General features: G+C 42.6%; 1 protein-coding gene across 2 annotated transcripts in view; it reads right to left on the reverse strand.

Moving 5' to 3' along the window:
- The window catches only part of PAK3 (p21 (RAC1) activated kinase 3), a 37839-nt gene extending 23881 nt beyond the window's left edge, over positions 1-13958 (reverse strand). Inside the window, exons 1-5 of one of the 2 annotated variants that reach the window (XM_009477978.2) lie at positions 13784-13958; positions 7200-7300; positions 3591-3635; positions 2314-2467; positions 548-585 (exon numbers count right to left, since the gene is read on the reverse strand). In XM_009477978.2, the coding sequence (XP_009476253.1) occupies positions 548-585; positions 2314-2467; positions 3591-3635; positions 7200-7300; positions 13784-13958 (513 nt within the window). The remainder of the gene's footprint in view (positions 1-547; positions 586-2313; positions 2468-3590; positions 3636-7199; positions 7301-13783) is intronic. The other variant, XM_009477979.2, reaches the window with a different exon arrangement.
- Between the last annotated feature and the right edge of the window lie 6238 nt (positions 13959-20196).

Consider the following 20196-nt stretch of genomic DNA (forward strand, 5'->3'; position numbering starts at 1 on the left):
TCATTTGCTATTTAATGCACTAACATTAACACTAATAAATCTGGTCAACATTAATGTGGATGTCATGACTACATCTCTGGGATTGCTATGGCAATCCAGTATTAATTAGAGTGGATGATTATTTAAAACTTTCTTTCAATGGTTCCAGTGAGTTACATATCAATTATAACCTTATTTATATTCAGCTACATATCCAGCTGTACTAAGGATAAATCATAAAATTTAATAGAAATGGATTCTTAGTTGTTAAAACTAAATTAAAATGGGGCTAATTAGACAGCACTGCATATTGTTGCAAATTATATATTCCACCATGGCTAAGAACAGCAAGCAATCTTCTGTTTGCAAACCCGGACTTTCATCTGTTTAAAGTTCTTAAACAGAAAATTAGAAAACAGCCAGTGATCCCTTTTCTGCTGGGGCAAAGACACTAAAATGTACTTTCTTTCAGCCCACAAGGCTGGCACTCTACCACAACAGGGAAAGCTCACAGCTTGCTCCACAATTGTTAAACGCTATGAAACAAAAAAGTTACTTCCACACTCACCGAAGGATGGGCTTCTATGTATCCATGGGCGCTTTTATCTGCAATGTGCAAGGGAAAATCAAGCAGTTGCTGTTATAAAATTGCCTCTTGTGGGGAATCCCACAGACCAAGTAAATCCAAATAGCATTTTTCTTTCACTACATCTCTCCAGTAACAACAATTATTTTACACAGCAAGCAAGGTAATAGGACAACATACTAGGGTTTTTTCTACAGTTTCTTATATCTATTTTTTGCCCTGTTTTGCCAGTAAATAAAATAAATAGAAACTTGGTCAACAAAACGCAAATTGTTCTTTAACAGTCAATGCTTCTGTTCTACCCAAGAGCTAAAGCAGCTTTTTTTCTTTTTTTTTTTTTTTTTAAATAAATTGCATGCATTGATTCTCTTCAGCTTGCTGAAAATGTTTCCCCATAAAAGCTTCCCCCAAATCCCCCTTAGCCGTGGCAGTTCTATTTGACATAGCACAGTAACAGCTCCCAAGTTCAAGAGCATTTCATCACAAAAGTAATTGCTATTTTAGCAAACATTAAGTGTGAAGTTAGACACTCATATCTTTTAATTATGGAATTTAGGTAAAAAGATGCTTTCCCTCAAAAGAAATGTTAGTAAATTCTGAAGATAACTGCACAGTTTTCAGAAGGACTTCTGAGAAGCTATCCCAGTCTGCATTTTGGAAGTTGTACTGGTTGAACCAGCAAATTGAGGAAATTACAGACTCCACCGCCACAGACTATCATGTGTAGGGAACTGAACCACTGCAGGTTCAATTACGAATGCTGTCCACACCCTGTTGGACAGAAATACCCCCTTATTAGCTGAAGCTGTTGACACTAGCTTTACCAAAGTAATGGTATCTTAATGGTATTTTTGTTTAAAAATCAACTCAGTTATTAAGGAATAGCAAAAGAAGGCATCAATACAAAAGCCAGGTACGCTGCACCTAGTAAAAACCTCTTCTTACTTGCTAGATGTGTCACCAGCCAGAGTTTGTCCAGCAAAGAAAAGAAAGAATGTGCCAAAGAAAAAAAAATAATGCGAACTACAGCACAGGCTTGCTCTCTCATTTTTGCAATGCTACACTACAATTTTGCAGACTGTACACAACCAAGGGAAAAAATGATATCCCCATCACATCACATTTGCAGGCTTTTGGACAGTAATGCCTAAATCATGAGGATCTTCCTGGAATGGTACAGAGACTGTTCTGGACACTGAGCCATCCTTCTCATCCTCTGTGGCAACATTCCTTTCACATCACAATAGCAGCCGTTCTAGGTTGGTTTGTGAATTTATGCATAGCAACCTGATCTTCTCTACAGCTAATGCAACAAAATCCTGGAAGATTCTCCTCTATCACAAAGTATCACAAGAAATCCTCATAGTCCATAACCTATTGTTCCAAGGGTCCAAGAGTAACTCATAAAATGCATGAAAAAAGTATACCTCGTACCCCAATCTGAACACTGTGAGGAAGAAGGATGTGAAGAAACAAAAGTAAATGTGACCTTTGGCCACTAATGCTTTTGACTAAAAATGGTAATGATTGTTCCATCTAGTATCTTATTTAGTTCTAAAAACAAGCAACAAAGAAAAGTCACTGTTTCAATAACATTTTGGGCACAAAAGGAGAAATATAATTCATTTCAGGAGTATTCCATGAAGCGGAATTTTTTAAGGTTGCTTCTCGACCACTTGAATGTAGAACTTCAGTCTGACTCATTTGGGGCCTGACACTCCCTTTTTCGCTGTGAGACGTCGACTTACCTCCTGACGTAAAGCTCATATATTTCTGGTTGTTAACTGTTTCTTTGGAATCATAAAATTTGAGAACATCTAGAACAGCCTGTGGGTTCTTCTTCTGCTCCAGTTTTGTTATGTTGGAGGTCTGTAGTAGCCTGGCCCACTGCTCTGGAATGCCCTGTAGGTGTCAAGTGGAAAGAGTGCGAATTTAGAATATTTAACAGCCACAGCCTCACAGATCTTTACCAAGATCCCATGCTACCTGTAAGATTACTTTCAGAAATTTTGATTGACCTTACAATTAAAATCAGTAGCTTATACATTAGATGCAATCATTCTCTTCTCTATAAAATATAGAGCTAAAACCAGGATCCAACTTTAAAAAGAAAAGAAAGTTATGACTGTGATAGGAAAAAAAGTGCATGAAACTCATCTTTAAATCAACTCTGCTCTTCCATGGAATAATGATTTAAGGCTTAGCTTGTTTTCCTGGTGATTCAGTGCAGACATAACAAGACTATTCTACATTTGTGGACAACAAAGTGTATTTTAGGAGCTTTACACTGGATTTTTAATGCTTAATAACGCAAACACATTTTGCTGAAATGATCATTGCCGTCTGATTAAAAGGTAAACCCCACCCTGATACAATTAATTTTCAGCATACCAGGAAACGCTGCGGAGTTAAAGATCAGCATTTAAATTCTCAAAATTGTAACACTGAGTTGTACCACTGCTGCTAAGGATGCCTCTTTTTTGAGCTCCTGTAGCTCTGTAGGTTCTCTACTGTAAATATGCAGAAAGCAGGGACTCAGAAAACAGGCCGAGTGTGCCAAAGCCTTGCATGAATTCTCAGACATGTTACAAGTGAAGGTGGCATTTGAAAATTGATCCAATCGCTGAAAGCCGCAGCTCTGCATTGAAAATATATTGATGAAAATATGCTTTAAATATCCAGTATAATTTCCTAAATTTGAAAGCCTGTAATTTTCCCCATTTACTGCACAGCCAACATCTACCAGCGAATTGTAGGGCTTACTGAATGAAAAACTACACCTGAAGTACATTTAAACTTAGCCTCGGTGCCACCCCAATCTAGGTAAACACTTAATATAGCTTCTTCCTAAGAAGTTCTCCACAAAACAATGTGTGACATGGGCCTCCAAAGTTTAGGATTAATGAAAAAAAAGTGGGATAAGCCAAGCAACAAATCTACTGCACACACATCAACCTGCTGCTGCAGTGCTATGACATCTCAAAGAAGCATTTTGATGCAAGATTCTTTTGGGCCTGTGACGCACCTCTGGGAGCTTCCCTGTGCACATCTGTGAGCCATAGAGATCTGGCTGTAATGGACGTAAATAAAGAAAGAAAAGAAAGTTAAAACAGAATGTGGGACAACTTAGAAGGTGGTAGGAGGAAACCAATGGGCCAAAATGGGGAAGTCCCATCTAAAATGGGAGTTACGAGGTAGATACCAAATAGATCAGGCGGTGGACAGGCTACAGGAAGGCAGGCGTAGGAAAACAGAAAAATCACAACTGTTCCAAAGTTTGGAAGCATCATTCCCCCTCCTCTCTTTTTTAAACCAGCTTTTCTCTCCCTCATAAAAATATATAACTGGGTATTAATGGCAAGAGACTGGAAAAATTACCAGCGATTTCTTTTTTTAGTTAAAAAAAAAAAAGATCTGGGCTTTTGCTGTTTGTCTAGTTTTGAAAGCCAGGTTAGCATTTTTGAATGGCTCTACGCAAGTTTATTCCACTGGTTCTCCAGCCCCAAGATCACAACTGGCCAGTGCACGAGTCAACGAAGTGCAGTGGAGAAAGCAGCTGGTCAAACTCAGGTTCCACACTGGGAGGTTGAGTATTGTCATAATGCAAATAATCTATGCGTGTCAGACTGAAAATCAGGACAATTCTAAAGAAATGTTTGATTAGATTAATAATGTGCAACTTCTTTGGATCTTATAGCCACAACTTTCTCCCACTTGTTCATGTCATAATCTTGACACTTTAAAAGTTTGGTGGGTGACCACATTTTATTCTAGATTGGGGATCAGGAAACTGTTTCAAAAATGCATGCCTTACAAAACGCACTCCCCAAAGCCCTGCAAACCACACTTCTTCCTCCATTCAGAAAATGCAACTGTTTCTTCAAAATAAATCAACATAAAGCTCTAGCAGCATGCTCCCGCCCAACAGTTTCCAACCAATTTTATTTTGAGCTTTAAAAGCCCTACTTCTTAGCAAATGTGGTTGCTCCAAGCACAGTGAAATGGAGATATAACATACGTTCATGAGCAACAACACAGCTTGGCGCTCAAGCCTGAAAGCCGAAACTCAGGAGCCCATGCAACTTTGATTTGAGATGCAACTAACAGCAATCAGGTAATGCAGCTGGGGGGTGACTGTTAGGTGTCAGAAAATGGCCCAATGCATTGCACATAACCACAGACACTACTGGCATGACAACTGTAATAATTCGAAACAAAAAAACCCCATATATTTGCACATTTATTGGACATTCCCATGGCACTTCCAAACTTTTGAAAGAGGCAGACAGTGTGATCACTAGACAGTGGGAATATTTTTACATGATATGGCTCGTGGCGGTCCCTTCAGCAGGACATACTTACCACACGACTACCCGGCTGATACATGGGTTGCATCCAGGTTGGGACAAATCAAACATGCCTAATGTAATGCGTAATGTAATGCTTGCATCTGGGATTAGTTGGGAGCTGATAGCTAGTTCTGAATGGTGCAGAAATCCCCTTGCTTTGACTGACATTTTACTCCGCTAAGGACTGCGGCGCTAAGTCCTGTGCTGGCAAGCTGCACAGGGGAATTCACTTGTCCCTTTGGTTTCTTTTGAATTGGTTAGAGCCTTCTCAAACTGCAGCGCTGCACTTCCATGCTTTAGGAACAAGTATTATTGTAGAAATACTGTGTAATTGTAAACCAGCAGCCACCTAATGTCCACTGTTTTGAAAGGGAAAAAGATATTAAAAATAAATTGTGCTACAGCAATAAAGCTGGACATACTTAGCCATGTACAACCACTTTGTTCTATAAAAGGCCAGGACCCGTGCTGGTGGCATCGGACACATCTATCTCCGATGCTAGAGACTGTTTTGACACACTGGATGAGAATAATAACATTCAAACTGACCCAAACCGTGATCTCTGAAGTACTGATAGAGACTGCTTGTGCTTAGAACTGAAGTGTGTTAAGCTCGACGTCCCTCCTTTTTGTTCCAGCTGGCAGGGACGTGAAACTAACTGGGATCCTCACCACCAGTCTACAAGAGAACACGATTGTGACCCATCGCGCTTACATAGAGCCAGAAGGAAAAAGTCTGAAGCACAGGGTAGAAATAAAGGCACAAGGCTGAAAGGAAGAACAAATATAGGATAAGAGCAGCTGAACATTCAGTAGGGAAGGGAACGGAGGGAAGGGAAGGAAGAAAAGATAAGACAGGAAGAAGGGATGCAAACACAAAAGGGAGAAAACAAAAGCAGAAAGTAACAGAATATATGATACCAAGATAAGGAGAATGGCATTAAGGTTAAGCTGAACAATAATGTGGCTACAGGGAGAGACAGAGAGGGAAAAAAAGAGGAAAACCGGGATAGATAGCAGGGAAAACACACTTTCAAAAGCTTTATGCTAAGTTTCTGATCAAAAATGATCACATCTGGGCTTCTTAAATGAGCATTTAATCAAGCCCTAGGGTTTGGCACAGAATAGATTTTGACGTAAGATTTTTGTAAGTGACATCTATTTCAAAAAGGCTAATTAACTAGCCCACATATTTTAAATGTAGCTGTATTTCCTAATTACTAAAGATAATTCAATTTCACTATTCCTTTGAAGACATGCTGGCATTAAACGTGTCTTTTTTTCTTCTATTGTTACTGTATTCTACTGCTACTGTAGCACACAGAAAGTTTCCAGCTTTCTGAAATGTTTTTGGGAAACAAAAGTAGCAATCAAAGTAAAAAAATGATGAAGAAATTGCATTTAGGGCTCGAATTCTGAAAACTTAACCACCCTTTCTCCAGGCAAATGATTTGTCCCATCCTGTTTGGTGTATGCAGCCAGCCAGCACTAGCACACTTTACAATTTGACGCACGGTGATAACACAGTCTGACCACTTAGCTCACAGGGTGCTACTGACGGTACGGAGAGTTGCTAATGCTTCCTCTCACCTCCACAGTTCAACCAAATGTAAGCTTACTGCCAGCTTAACTTTAAGGATTAATGGTTTCGGCACCTAACTAGTAGTCTGAGAGAAAATGCTTTGAAGCCTCCTGCAGACTTCAAGGAGCTTCTATCAGACTTATTTTTCCCAACACATCATACATTTTGTTATGATATAAGTAGAAAAAGCTGACTGCTATTTTATTAACCCAAAGGCTAGAAACGTGTCTGATCACCTAGTCTACGAACATATTTTGAAGGATACTAAATTAAAATGAACGGACTTCCACAATGCTGCCACTTTCTGGGCGTCTGCAAGGGCTGTCTGCAGAGCAGCTGGACTTTGCACTTTGGGGCCGATTGTCTACAGCAAGGCATACACTATGCACATGTGTGGGGGGGGATTTATGCTTTTCCAAAGACACTGAACAACCAACCCCTGCAGCAGCTTGTGAGACTGATAAAAGCATACACCTACGTTCTTCCTAGTTTTCGTTTTCCACAGACACTCTGCTGACAATCCTTGGAGAAAAAAAAAGCAGCCTGAATCAGAAGTAAAACACTCCAAATCCTAAGCCCAACAAATAAAAGTCTCTTTCTTCACAGCCTGGCTGCTGTCATCTGACGTTTCTGGCAACAGAAGGTTATTTTACCATCAAGAAACTAGAAGCTCTGGTAAGCACGCAATACGGTGGTTACTTACTGTGAATTCTCCAGTGACGGCATCAAATCCCACATGAATGGTATGTTCAAAGTCTGAAGGAAGAGAGATCTCAGGACGTTCTTTCTCTTTCTTCTTGTTGGCTAGAGGCAAAACATTAATACACGCTTATTTTCTGCACAGCTTTTCATTCAAAAATTTTCACAATCAAGTGAGCTCAAAATAGTATTTTAAAAGTGGAAAAGAAATCAATTAACGTCCATCTTACTTCACAAACAGACCCAAGCTAATACAACACCAGCCTAACTGTCAACCCCTGTTTGGGAAGGCCTGGAAGGTGTTATTTCATTTTGGTTTTCTTCCAATCAGTGTCACAGCTGCCTAAGTAAGCTGTTCATGAAGTAGCCTTCTTCAGCTATCTCTAACCAGTATGATTTCTATTGTCAGTTCTTTTTTCATCAGGTTTTCATATCTAGCAACTAACTCCTGTTGGACTTCGCCCTGTGGTTCCTGCAGAAGTGCCCAGGACACACATGTGCATGCCTGCTTGGATGTGTGTCTCTTCTCCGAGATGCTCTGAACCTGTTGTCAAACTCGGCTGAATCAGAGGAGAGGTTTTTTACGATAACCAGGTTCCTACAAGTTCTGTGAAAACAGGCAGCTCAGGAGAAGACAAAGATCCTATTCCTGCCTCCTCTCCGAGTAAAAGGCTGAAGCAGCAGCTCTGTATTAGAAACCACGGAATCTGCACAGCAACAAGATCCCATAAATGCCACTGGAAAAGCTTCATTTTGAACTCTCAATTAGCTAAGACATATAACCATAAAGCTCAGGCTTTATCAGTCTCCAGGAATTCCTTGTTTTTAAATCACTCCACCAGTATTCAGAGCGTGGATTATCTTATTGAAGGAGACAGACTTGGAATTCAGTCAATCTGTACGTTTCTCATCTCCCTCCTATTTTAACACCTTTTGAAAGTAACATCCCTTGTTGTCATCCATCTCCTGTGCTTTTTACTATTGACAAAGCTCACTTCAGCCCAGTTTTATTGACCCTGATAAAGAATGAGCGGAATAAAGGCTGAGAGAAGCTGCCTTCACTCTGATGCATCAAGAATCCATGTTCAACAGAGATTTCTCTGAAAAATGGTGACCATAATGCCAGGTCTGGATGACTCCCAAACACCCAGATAAACATAGCGTAAACCCACGTTCAAACATCTATCCTGCTGGCAGGTATCTGAAATATTTGGCTTCCCTGGAGAACCAGTGTGCTCCAAGACCAACTACCATGTGCCTGAATAATAGAGCACAGAGCTATCTGTAGGGTCTTCTCTAGTGCCAACGGTATATATGTAACAGCCAAGAGGGGAACTGCCATTCTACCAAATACACCTGTCATTTCAGTGGAAAAATTACACGCTAATGATTGGAACAGAACAAATATTACAGTGCCCGCTTGCAGTATGCGAGAGTTATTAACACAGACTCAGGAAATAAGACACACATAAAGCGCTCATGTAGAATACAAAAAAAGTCACACCATCTCACGTCTTTAAAGAAAGCACCTGGCACCCCAGGATCCCACCTCTTCTCTGCTGCCCTTCTTACCAGTTTAATGCGGGTTTGGTTTACATATCCGCATCGTGGTCCTGAGCAGGCTTGCTCTATAGATCTGATGTGACATGACTGCACGCTAACAGTTGTGAGAAACCCAGAGATACACGACAGGTTTATACTGTGCCTATCACAATGGGACTCGATATCAGGATCTCTAATGGGACTGTATGTCAGGGTACACAGGATCAGCGTATCCCCATTTATTAACGGTGATATGAACACACGTGCCATAGTTACACACGAGCAGGAGAGAAAGGAGCAGTTGTTCAGGTCCTGTCCTTGCCTTCCACATTCCCTCCGTGCAGCGCCAGTGACAGCCATACTATGCACATCAAAACCAGCTGGATGAAGACAATTTTGTGTGTGTTTTATTGCAAAAGCAAGCGCCCCTTCTGCCAATATCAACCAGGATGGAGCTCAGCGAGATCTATTTTCTGGCACATCAGCCTTCATAATGTAACGCACTACTACACTCATGGACATTAACATTTTTAAATTAAAAATTAACATTTTAAAAATTAACATTTTCCTTTGGTTTTTTAGTATTACGTTTGCCAGCTTCATCGGTTTACCTAGGGGTCTCATCCAAAGGCTGAACTCGCTATCTATCAGCACCTCTCCCAGCCTGGATCTCTCTCTGCTCACGGACAGCAGCTCCACGAGGCCTCTCTTTGCATATCTTTCTTATTCTACCTTACAGCCTCCTTTATTTGGAAAATGTTCTGCTCGTCATAATTATAGTCTACAGAGTATTTTTGACATTTCTAATCCTTTCTCTGCATTTATCCTCATTAAATATTTAACTGTCCCCTTTTGTCTGTACTGCACATCCCTAAACAATGTTAATTGATAAATTATTTTCATTTAGCATTCAATAAAGATGGCAGCAATATATCAAATACAAATGCAAAGGGTTTTCCCCTTCCTTTATTTCTAAGACTATGTTGTTTAATTTTCATGACAGACATTGCCAGCTACAAGATGTCATCTCCATTCAGCACATATAACTTTTTATTGTAAATAACAAAACTGGCTTCTCCTACCTCATCATTTGCAAGCAAATGCAGTGAAAATTAGATTTAAAGGATCATCAAATTCAGTTCAAAGCAACAGTCAAATCCAGAAGCGAAATAAGGCATTACAGAAAACACTCCATCAAAAGCAGCACTTGTCCATTCCAGGCCTCTCCTGCCGGGGGCCAAGCATTCCAGCTCATTCCCCAAGATTTGGCTCATCTGCTTCACAGACCTCTGCCTACCAGACTGTGGATGTAACACCTATGGTCCAAACGCTGATAAACTACAAATTAAATATGGAATTACACAGCTCCTTGCAACACCCTCATCCCTCCCCAGTCTAAAAACTTTGACGCTTCTGTCTGTGCCCTGCAACCCAAATCACTTCTGTTTTACATAAGCTGGCAAAATGATACGAAAAGGCATGACTTCTTTGAAGCAATGACTGACTGGATTCAAGGGTTTTATACTGGACATTCCTATTCGATTTTTGTATAAATGCCCCTCACAATACACTCCTGCCACACAGCAGTTAGCCACGAGGGCCACCCACACCACCTCAGCAACTATGACAGATTAAAAGAGAACAAGGAAAGAGTTTTCTGTCCTTCACAGTCTGCAGCATCACCATCATTATTATGTTAAAAGAGCAGTTTTCGGCAGAAAAGCGCGACTCAGCTAAGTGGCAGCTTTTCTGCAGAAAGGGAGGAAGAGTTTGACCTCACGCTTACGCCCTCCTGTTCGCTCGCCTCTTCATCTCATTCTGTTCTTTCCTCCATCCCCTCTCCCTTCCACTGTCACTCACACTGTCCTCCCACCCTCCTTCCTGCTCTGCTCCTCCTCTCCTACCCCAGCAGCCCTGTCCTTTTCTTTCTCCTCCATTAATCTTAACCCCATGGGGTTTTTCTCCTTCCCTCTTTTCGTGTTTTTCTGTACAGAAGGCAACCAGATGACTAAAGGTCAGACTCTGCTCCCATCTGCAGCTAAGTCTAAAGCAGCTTCGAGGGAAGTGATATTATTCACCCAGGAATCTTAACACGGGTGCACCTCTTCAGCTGAAAGGGGCATCTGAGCTGTGGTGGGCCTGCTCCCCTCTCACTTCTTTAGGTTGAATGCTCTACAGCACCTTCATCGAGCCACCAGTTCACACACAGTATTAATTTATTTTGTAGCACAGCAATTACAGGTGGTTTAATGAAAGAAGACAAGGCTATATCAAACAACTGGAAGAATGCAAGTCATTTCTTTCTGCTCTCAACTCTCCTGAGGTAACAGCACTCTGCTGAAAGGAAACACTAATGCTATGAACTCCACCGTGGCTCCCATCACCATCATTACCTCCAAGAAAGGAAAGCCAATTTCACAGCTTCAGCACAGGCTATGGGGGACCAGGTTCAGCTCCTTGTTCCACACAGATTGCCCACGTGGCACTGGAAATGTTTTTCAGTTTACTGCCTTGGCCTCCTGCCCCCAGGGAATGGGGTACCTTACCCCAGAGACAGAGGCGAGAGGAGATATACCAAGGAACGCAAGGAGGTCAGGCATTATGGGAAGGAGCAGGACACTAATGCCTAAGTGACTTGTTTCAACCACAGAAGCACAGAGAGGCCCCAAAGAGTCATCAGCGGCTTGCCAAAACAAGGTTTTAAACACAGAATTGCTCAAACCCGAACTGAAAAACCTACACTCCAACAGGGGAGTGACTGCGAAAGGTTCCTGGTCCCCGAGCACAGCAGTCCCAGCATACGCCGTTGCCTTGGAGAGAACGCACTGTAGCATATTCATCTTCACATCCCTCCTGTCTGGTAAGCAAATGAAAGACAACAAAGTTCCTGCAGGTTCAGGCAGAAACACCCTGTCATGGTGTTTTCTTCACGTTCTGTTTACTAGTACCAGCGGTGGACAGTGGACTATTAATATAAATTTGTGATGCTGCAAAGCACTGCAGTAGATGAGAGCAGCCATATTAATCACCTTCTGTTTTATAAGCAAGACTCTCAAAAATGTGTCAGTGAGTCTGTGAAGCACGCACAGGCCAGCTGATACCCTGACCCACAAACCAACCCTGAGATTAAACCACCTCAAGGGGCTTGGCCAGCCAAGCTAAACTGCCTCCATTTATTATTTCACCCAACAAAATTAAGCTATAAATCTTAGCTTACTTTCCCTCACAGTCATATTTAAAATCAGGATACTTGTATGTTTCCTAAGACAGCTCTGACTGGTAGTTAATTACATCTATTTTTAATGTCACTGATCATTTCCAGGAGGGGTTGTTTCTGGATCTCCCCGTTCCTGCACGCATTTTGCACAGCACCTCTTGCTTAAGAAATGTTCCCTTGGAGAAGGATAGTACCATCCTGCTGGCAGTCAGGGGAAGAAGCGACCCAAGTCCTTCCAGGAATTAAACAAGCCAGAAGAAATTTTAATTTTGGCCTTTAAAATAAAGTCAATTGAAAATTAATTTTGTTCCCAGAAAGGGGTATTTTGAGAAGCGCTCTGCAGAGGGAAGCGGCCAGGCCAGCCTGAGGAACGGGCCCATCCAGTCACAGGCTTCACATGAGAGGAGCTGTCAGGACTGCCCCCGACCGAGGGGAGGAACGGGGCCGAAGTTGTGCCTCTGCTGCCTGTGAGGAGCGCTGAATGCCAGACTACCTCCAACTGCTCCACGCGACCTGTGGAAGAGACTCGTGAAGGGGGCAGCCGAGCAGCGCAGGTGAGCTGGAGCTCCAAGGGAACGACCGCAGTTCCGTAGTTCTGAGCTCTCCTTGGAGGAGCAGCGATGCACGTCGAAGGTGGAATCCCTCTCGAAATCCAGCTGGATTTCGTGCTGCTGATCACAACCCTTTGAGCCCAGCATTACAGTCAGTTTTCAGTCCACCTCACTGTCCACTTACCTGGACTGTACTTCACCAGTTTGTCTGTGAGGATGCTATGGGAGGCTGTGTCGAACACGTTACTAAAGTAGAAATAACACCCACTGCTCTCCCTTCACCACCAAGCCTGTCATCTCACAGTAGAAAGCTGTCAGTACGGTTCAGCACGAATTCCCCTTCGTAAACCCCTGAGACTATTCCTGATCACATTCTTAGCTTTCATTTGCATGGAAATGGTTTCCAGGAGGATTTGCTCCACCAGCTTCCCAGGGAAGAAGGTGAGGCTGACTGGCCTGTAGTTCCCCAGATCCTCTTTCTCAAAGACAGAAGCGACATTTGCTTTTTTTACAGTCATCAGGAACATCCTGCGGTCACCATAACCTTTCAAAGATAATCAAGAGTGGCCTTGCAGTGACATCAGCCGGCTCCCTAGCACTTGTAGGTGCAGCCCATCAGTTCCCACGGCATTACAAAAAAAAAAAAAGAAGATCCCTTCCCTTAATTCTGTAAATACACTAACTCAAAACACACTGCTTTCTGCAAATGCATTTCAAAGAATGCAACTGAAATGCTGTTTCCTGCACGTTCAAAAGACTTTCATGCTGTAACCACACCTAGCACATTTTAAAGCAAGCCATTCTGCGTCCACGCTCACTGCAAAAGCAACAAGCAGAAGAGCCTTGCTCCTGTTCCTGGAATGTAAGTGCATTAAAAAAAAAAAAACCCACCCAAAAGTGTCAGGCATATTGCCTTCTCACTTCTGCAAATGTATTTTCAAAAGTACACAACCTCATCTGTGTTTTTACTGCAAATGCAAAGCAAAATTCAAAGGAAAGGATTCCCCAGCTTAACTATAAAGTTATTTTTAAAAGGCAAGTCACACAATGTGTGCACGTCTTACTGGCTTTTCAAAGACAAGAAAGTAACTGACGGAACACCTCCTCCTCTTTTGAAACATGTTACTAGAGTAATTGGAACAGAGGCTTTGGAAGGACTTTACCATGTTCTGCAACTGAAACAGAAAGAAAGCAGTGGCAGGAAGTAAACACGGCAACCAACAGCCAACAGAAAGCAAACAGAGATGTAGCCACCCATTCGCGCTGCTGATACTTTACTTTTATCCCCTCCTCCTGGGAAGATGGAGCGAAGCCTGGCTTTCTTGTTCTTCTCCTCAGGGGCCATGGGGAGCGGTTTTGAGCTGTGGTTTAGTGCTGAAGAATCGCGATTGTTGCTGTTCATTCTCAACGGTGGGGCTGGAGGTTTCTCTTCAATATCCAGACTATCGGACATCTTCAGCAGCCCTCACAGCCTCCTGCAAAAGCAGAACAGAAAGCACACCTGTCAAGTAAGGATGCCAAGGCTGGTGTCCTGAGGAGGAAAGAGGGCAACAAAAGCCTTCTGGTGGCATAGGGAAGCCTCTCTATTAGAGGTTTGCTCTGAATAAGGTTACTGCTGCTTGCTATAAATAAATGCAGTGGCCAATTCCTAAAAATCACTGTGTTGCCATTAAAATAAAGCTTTTTAAATCCCTGTTAAAGGCTTTTAAAGTTTTTATTTACAACTTTTCTCCTGCAGTTGTTTACAATCCAAATTTTCCTCTAAAAACAGACCAAAGCAAAATTTAAATGATTTACTGAAACTACCTGGTATCGTAGTGAACCATTTTTATGATGTAAGAAGCAAGGTGCGTGTTGGGGGGATATGGATAGCAAGCATTAAGATCTCTGTTCCCTCCCTGCTCCGTGTTTGGAGAGGGTTTAGTCCTGGGAGTATGGAGCTTCAAAAGGAACGATCTTCCCAGAGGAAGTTCATTCAGAAATACGAATTAAAAGCTTCCTTGCACGTGAAAATGAGCAATACGTTTGCTTTAAAAATCAATCAAAACCTAAGCAGGAAAATGATCAAATCCTGAAAACAATTCAAGTTTTCCTCTTTCTGTCCTGCTACCACACAGGTCTGTTACCCCAGGGCTGTCTGTGGCCCAGCTTTGGATAACCGCACCATGAAGTCCCAAGTATCAGTCAGCATCAGCAAAGTCAAGTCCCATCAGCAAGGAGTGGGCACGTGCAGTCTTTTGTTGACCGCTAAGAACAGGGGTACTGATCTAAGGAAAAAAAATACCCAGAAATTGTTACAAAACTTTCATGAGTTGGGAAAATACAGGGCAGGTAAGACTTTTCAAATTCCTAATCTTTCTAGTGTATCTTAAATATTAAAATTCAAGCCTGGATTAAGCAGCTGGTTTAACAAACAAGCAACGCTTGATAAAATGAACTGTTTTAAGACCTGAAAATAGAGTATGATTTCAGACAGATCAGATGTGATGTGGGCTCTACTGCATATTTTTAAAGGTTACAATTCTACAGGCACCTTGCCTTCAACCCCTCTAAAATCAATGTGGCTCCTTTTATGGAAGGCACATGCGGACACTGTGCATGTGTTATGGATCTCTCCTTGTGCTGATTCACAGATAACACAAATTATTGCAGTCATCAGCTACCCTCTTAAATTCAAAATGAAGCAACTTGTGTTTTTCAGCTGCGGAAGTCGCAGGCCTTTTTTCAGAAGTATCGGCCAAATACGGTGACCGTCACTTACACAAAGAGATCCTGAAGCTCAAGGGCGAACAGCATTGCTGCTCTCACTTTGGTCAGGCAAAGCTGCAATGGTTGAGGGGTTTCAGGGTTGTTTGGTTGATTTTTTTTGGGTTTGGTTTGGTTTTTTTTAAGGGCAGAGGTTAACGTTTTCAACAACTGCATTTATTTGGATATAGCTGGAATTTTGCCAGGATTTCCAGCTGATATTAATTATTAATAGGGCATAATCAAACCCACATTGCCTTAACTGGCAATACCTTCCATGTAAACTAATGACCAACTTAAACATTTAGAGATGTTCACTCTAGACTGTTTTTCATGACATGGGCATTTTAGCCTTTGTTACCATTTTCAAATTAAACACACATAAAACAATCACTTTTTTTTTTATTACTTGACTTACAGTTTTAATTTCATCTAAATAAAATCTCCAAATGCCAGATCTGACATTATAGAACAGAATCATAGAATCATTTAGGTTGGAAAAGACCTTTAAGATCATTCAGTCCAACCATTAACCTAACATTACCAAGTCCACACTAAACCAGTTAAGGGTAGACTAGACTAAACCATGTCCCCAAGTGCCACGTCTACCTCTTTTCTGAACGCTTCCAGGGATGGTGACTCCACCACCTCTCTGGGCATTCAAAGCATCTGCCCAGTGACAAGAACAATAAATTAAATATACCATCACATCTCTGTTTTGGACCGCTCCCTGGGTCCACAAAGCAGGGCTGCTGAACATCTGGATCCCCAAGGAATCCCAGGGACCCGTCCCGGGGTCACACAGTTGAAAACCCCAGCAACAGCTGGTCCCAGCCCTCCCCCTAGTACGTACAGCATGAAACGGGGATCCTGGAGATCTTGGTTCGCAAACATGCACTCAAAGACGTTGCTGACCCCAGCTGCTCGCCTCCATCAGGGGAGCAGTTTGTATAAGCACCCTTCCCAGCTGACTTCATCAACTGGTTTGTGTTAAATCAGTGATCTGAACTATTCTGGCATATTTTGCCTGCAGCAAATTAGGGAGAACTCGAACAATTGCTCTGCTGGTAGATCAATATGGTGTTCACCAGCCAAAGATGATGTCTACTTGTAGGCTCAAGTCCTATGTGAACTACTAGACCTCCCCTACACCATGGAGTTGCTCACCTCCACCTGTATACTGCACAGGTAATACTGAACCACAGGCAGCCAACGACAAGGTGCTGCTCCCTATAGCTTTGCCTTCAGGCCTAGAAGTCTCGAAAAGATCGCGCACTCTTAACTAATGAAGTCAAGTATTGGAGGCAGCTGTCAGACAGAAAGATGTTTTTGTCATTTGGAACACACCACCTGGGAAAGCACAGAAGTGACCCTTCACAGAAACCCGTGGTCCCCAGCACGTGCCCGGTCCCCACAAGAGGGTTCTGCCGACACAGCCCGGCCCTCCAGGTAGAGATCTACTGGGAGACCTGCTCTGGCGATGGAGGAACATGGCCCACCCTCCTATGGAAGCACATATGTAGGCAGTAACGTGCTTGCTATCACCACGGAATAGCTATAATTGTGTCGAGGCTATGGTTTGTGCTGATCTAACTTTCAAGTACAGACTAGCCTATTTACCTAGAGAACTAAATGCTTTTCTAGATTTAGGTCAAACAGTTAACATTAGTAATCTTTGTGATTTCTGTCCCAAAATGCAGAAGGTTTTCCAGTAACGGGGCAGGGGAACCAGCAATGAAACTACTGCAAGGTAATCGGGCGAACTATGTGTGCCGTGCACGCTATCCTGGCGAAGGGAAAGCGCACGACGCCCGGGTATTTCTGCACAGGGAAGCGCGAGGGAGTTCCCAGCTTATGAGGCCCAACAGACACATCTGGACGTGGCTCCCTGTGCCTCCAGCAATTATAGAATCATAGAATCGTTTAGGTTGGAAAAGACCTTTAAGATCATCCAGTCCAACCATTAACCTAACATTACCAAGTCCACCACCAAACCAATTGAGGGGAGAGTAGCAACCCCACGCCTCCTGGCTTCTCACAGACTAGGAGCTTACGGCAACAGAAGCTTTTATTTTCTCTTTAACCCACCTACAAATAACTTTTCCAGTGCCAAAGACAGCCTTCACTCCCCGAAATCACTGGCGTAAGGCTGGCCACAGAAGCACCAGGGCACATTTTCAGCTTGTTATCAAAAGCAAGACAGTTATTCTGTGAAGTCCATTATAGGGCACAAAGTTTCAGCTGTCCCTCAGAATGGGACAACTGTATCTGCCACTGTATCTGTTTGTAAACAATGCCAGTTTGCTGAAATGGGTCCTCCCATGGGATTTCATTCCACAAAGAATACTATTAACGGTTTCTGGCCCAATTTGCCTATGACGTAATTATTTCCAAGATTTTGAAAGGAACACTATATTTTGTTCAGAGCTGTTTCAGGCTCAGTTTCAAGAACTGTACAAAGCTCTTTTATTCACTTCTAAACTGGGGGGGGGGGGGGGGGGGGAGAAGAGGGGAAGATAGCCTAAAAGGTTTAACAGTTGATACTAAATTTCTAAAGCTGGGCTAAATGAAAACTAAAGCAAACCACAAGGCAACACACACCAAGAGACTTACGATTTATGGTTTTCCTGATCAGAGACCATCTGCTCTTCCATTCATTCGAATTTTGAGAATTTCCACGTACCACTGCATCACAACAAAAGAACATTCACTGTCACGTAAGACTTCAGATTTTAAGTGTTTTGTACTGATTCACTCCAATCTTAGCTGAGAGAAAACCTGTCAAGAATGGAGGGCCAACAAGGTGTGTTCAGCTCAAGCTTCTCAGGTTTACATTGCACAGAAGCGTCAAGAGCATGTTAGCCGAAGTTAAACTCTATCCTAGGGACAGTTTTTCCTGTTGTAATAACAAGTGCTTGGTCCTGCTAGTCTTATTCTGCATAGGACAACCCCATCCAAAACCTCCTTCTGTCGATTGGAAATGATTATGCCACATCCACATATTCAGTCAAACAGTCAAATTCTGGTGTTCTCTTTTTTTTTTTTTACCCAAACAAACCTTTTCTTTACCAAGAGAGTGGTCAAACACTGGAACAGGCTTCCTAGAGAGGTGGTCGATGCCCCAAGCCCGTCGCTGTTTAAGGGGCATTTGAACAATGCCGTTAATAACATGCTTTAAGCTTTGGTCAGCCCTGAACTGGTCAGGCAGTTAGACTGGATGGTCATTGTAGGTCCCTTCCAACTGAAATAGTCTATTCTATTCTAAAATCTAATTATCTTGATTGCTTACAAATATGAGGTTCACTGAGAATTTCTTTCTTTGGAGATTACCTTTCAAAACAAAATGCTTTCACTGCTCTCATCATCTGACAAACCAGCAAGCACGCAACAAAGCACTCCTAGGAAACTCCTAGCAAAACAGTGCATTCAGCCTCCTGATTATAAAATGGGGCTTGTACCCTTTTTCCCATGCCCAAAAATGATAACTACTGCCTCATTAAGAATCCTTAAGTGTTGCAGCGGCACCAATTCCTGCCTCCCAGAAATAATCTCTGCTACCTCATCCCCTTCATACACCTCTCGTTCATACAGACACCAGTCTCTCCACTCAAAACACACATCGGTTTCACGAGTTTGTGCTATGCCTCCCTGCAGGCTCCCGGGCAACCTCGGTCCCTGTGATGCTGTCTTAACTTGACATGCAAGGTGTTGATGATTGCATTCTTCCCTGGATAGAAATGGTCACAAAACTTCCATTTCCTAGGTGCAAGATGAGTTCCCAAGTCTCTGACTTCATGCAGACCAGGTTTCTATGCAGTACTTCAAGCAGCACATAATCCACTCAAGACCTTCTCCCAAAGAAGCTGTTGAAAGCAAACCCCTCAACAAGACAAAAAACCCCTCCAATTCTCACCTGTATCAGAATTTCAAATTCTGAGAGAACAATGCTGAAGTAACATACTCCACACCTAAAGGATCACAAAATCCACGGGACTATGACTGAAGGGTAGGGAGAAGTTCCAGGGTCTCCGAGCTAACATTCCACAGCCCTCACAAGCTCAGGGAGACAGCATGGCATTGGTTTATACTCCTGTCACATTTTTTTTAGACTCTTCCTGCATCCCTGAGTGCTAGAGAGTAAATTTTTAGAAAGTAGAACTGAGATTGCAGAATAATTCCTCAGCGGAGATGAGATCCTGATAAACCCTGCACGCAGACCTGTGAAACACTGTGCCCCGCTTCCGAGCGCTGCTAACCAGAGCAGCTCACCATACCACACCAGAGCTGCGAGAGGCACCCAGGTTGTCAGCAGCTTTTGGAAGAGGCCAGCCTGTGCTCGCCAAGAGGATGGAGTGCACGATCAACAGGATCTTCCTCATCTCAGTCCTCAAAGACCTCATTGATGCAACCAAGGCAGTGCTGGTAACCCTTTTAAAAGAAATGCGTAAAATAATAGCATGTGTGCAACAAAGAGGACAGATACCCAATAACTACCTACTTCCAGAGAAAATTCCTTTCAATGCCCGTTGGCTTTAAGAAAGCATTTAAAGAAACAGCCTGTTGTACCAAAATACAGAAGCATATTCGAGTATGTTGGCTCGGGCTTCCCAGCCAAGTGGCAAAAGCTGAAACTAAATTCTCAGCCAGGTCAGTTGCTTCTATAGGACTATTACAGCGTTACAGAGGATGATCCAACATCCCTTCCCTTCCCCCATACCTCTTCCGATCACCAGTTTTGTTAAGTGTAAAGACAAACATTGACTTTAAATATATGGCATTCAGCTTCTCCATGACTCAATTCCCCCTTTGCAAAAGCCTGTCTTATATTTTTGCATCTAGTTCTTGCCAAGCTAGGGAGAGGAGAGGAAGATATTTGAAGCACCCAAATGTCTTCAAAACAGCACACACAAAAAAAACCCTGGTTCAATTCAGTTCAAGTTCAGAGC

This window comes from Pelecanus crispus, chromosome 13 (genome assembly GCF_030463565.1).
Source record: "Pelecanus crispus isolate bPelCri1 chromosome 13, bPelCri1.pri, whole genome shotgun sequence".
Lineage (NCBI taxonomy): Eukaryota > Metazoa > Chordata > Aves > Pelecaniformes > Pelecanidae > Pelecanus > Pelecanus crispus.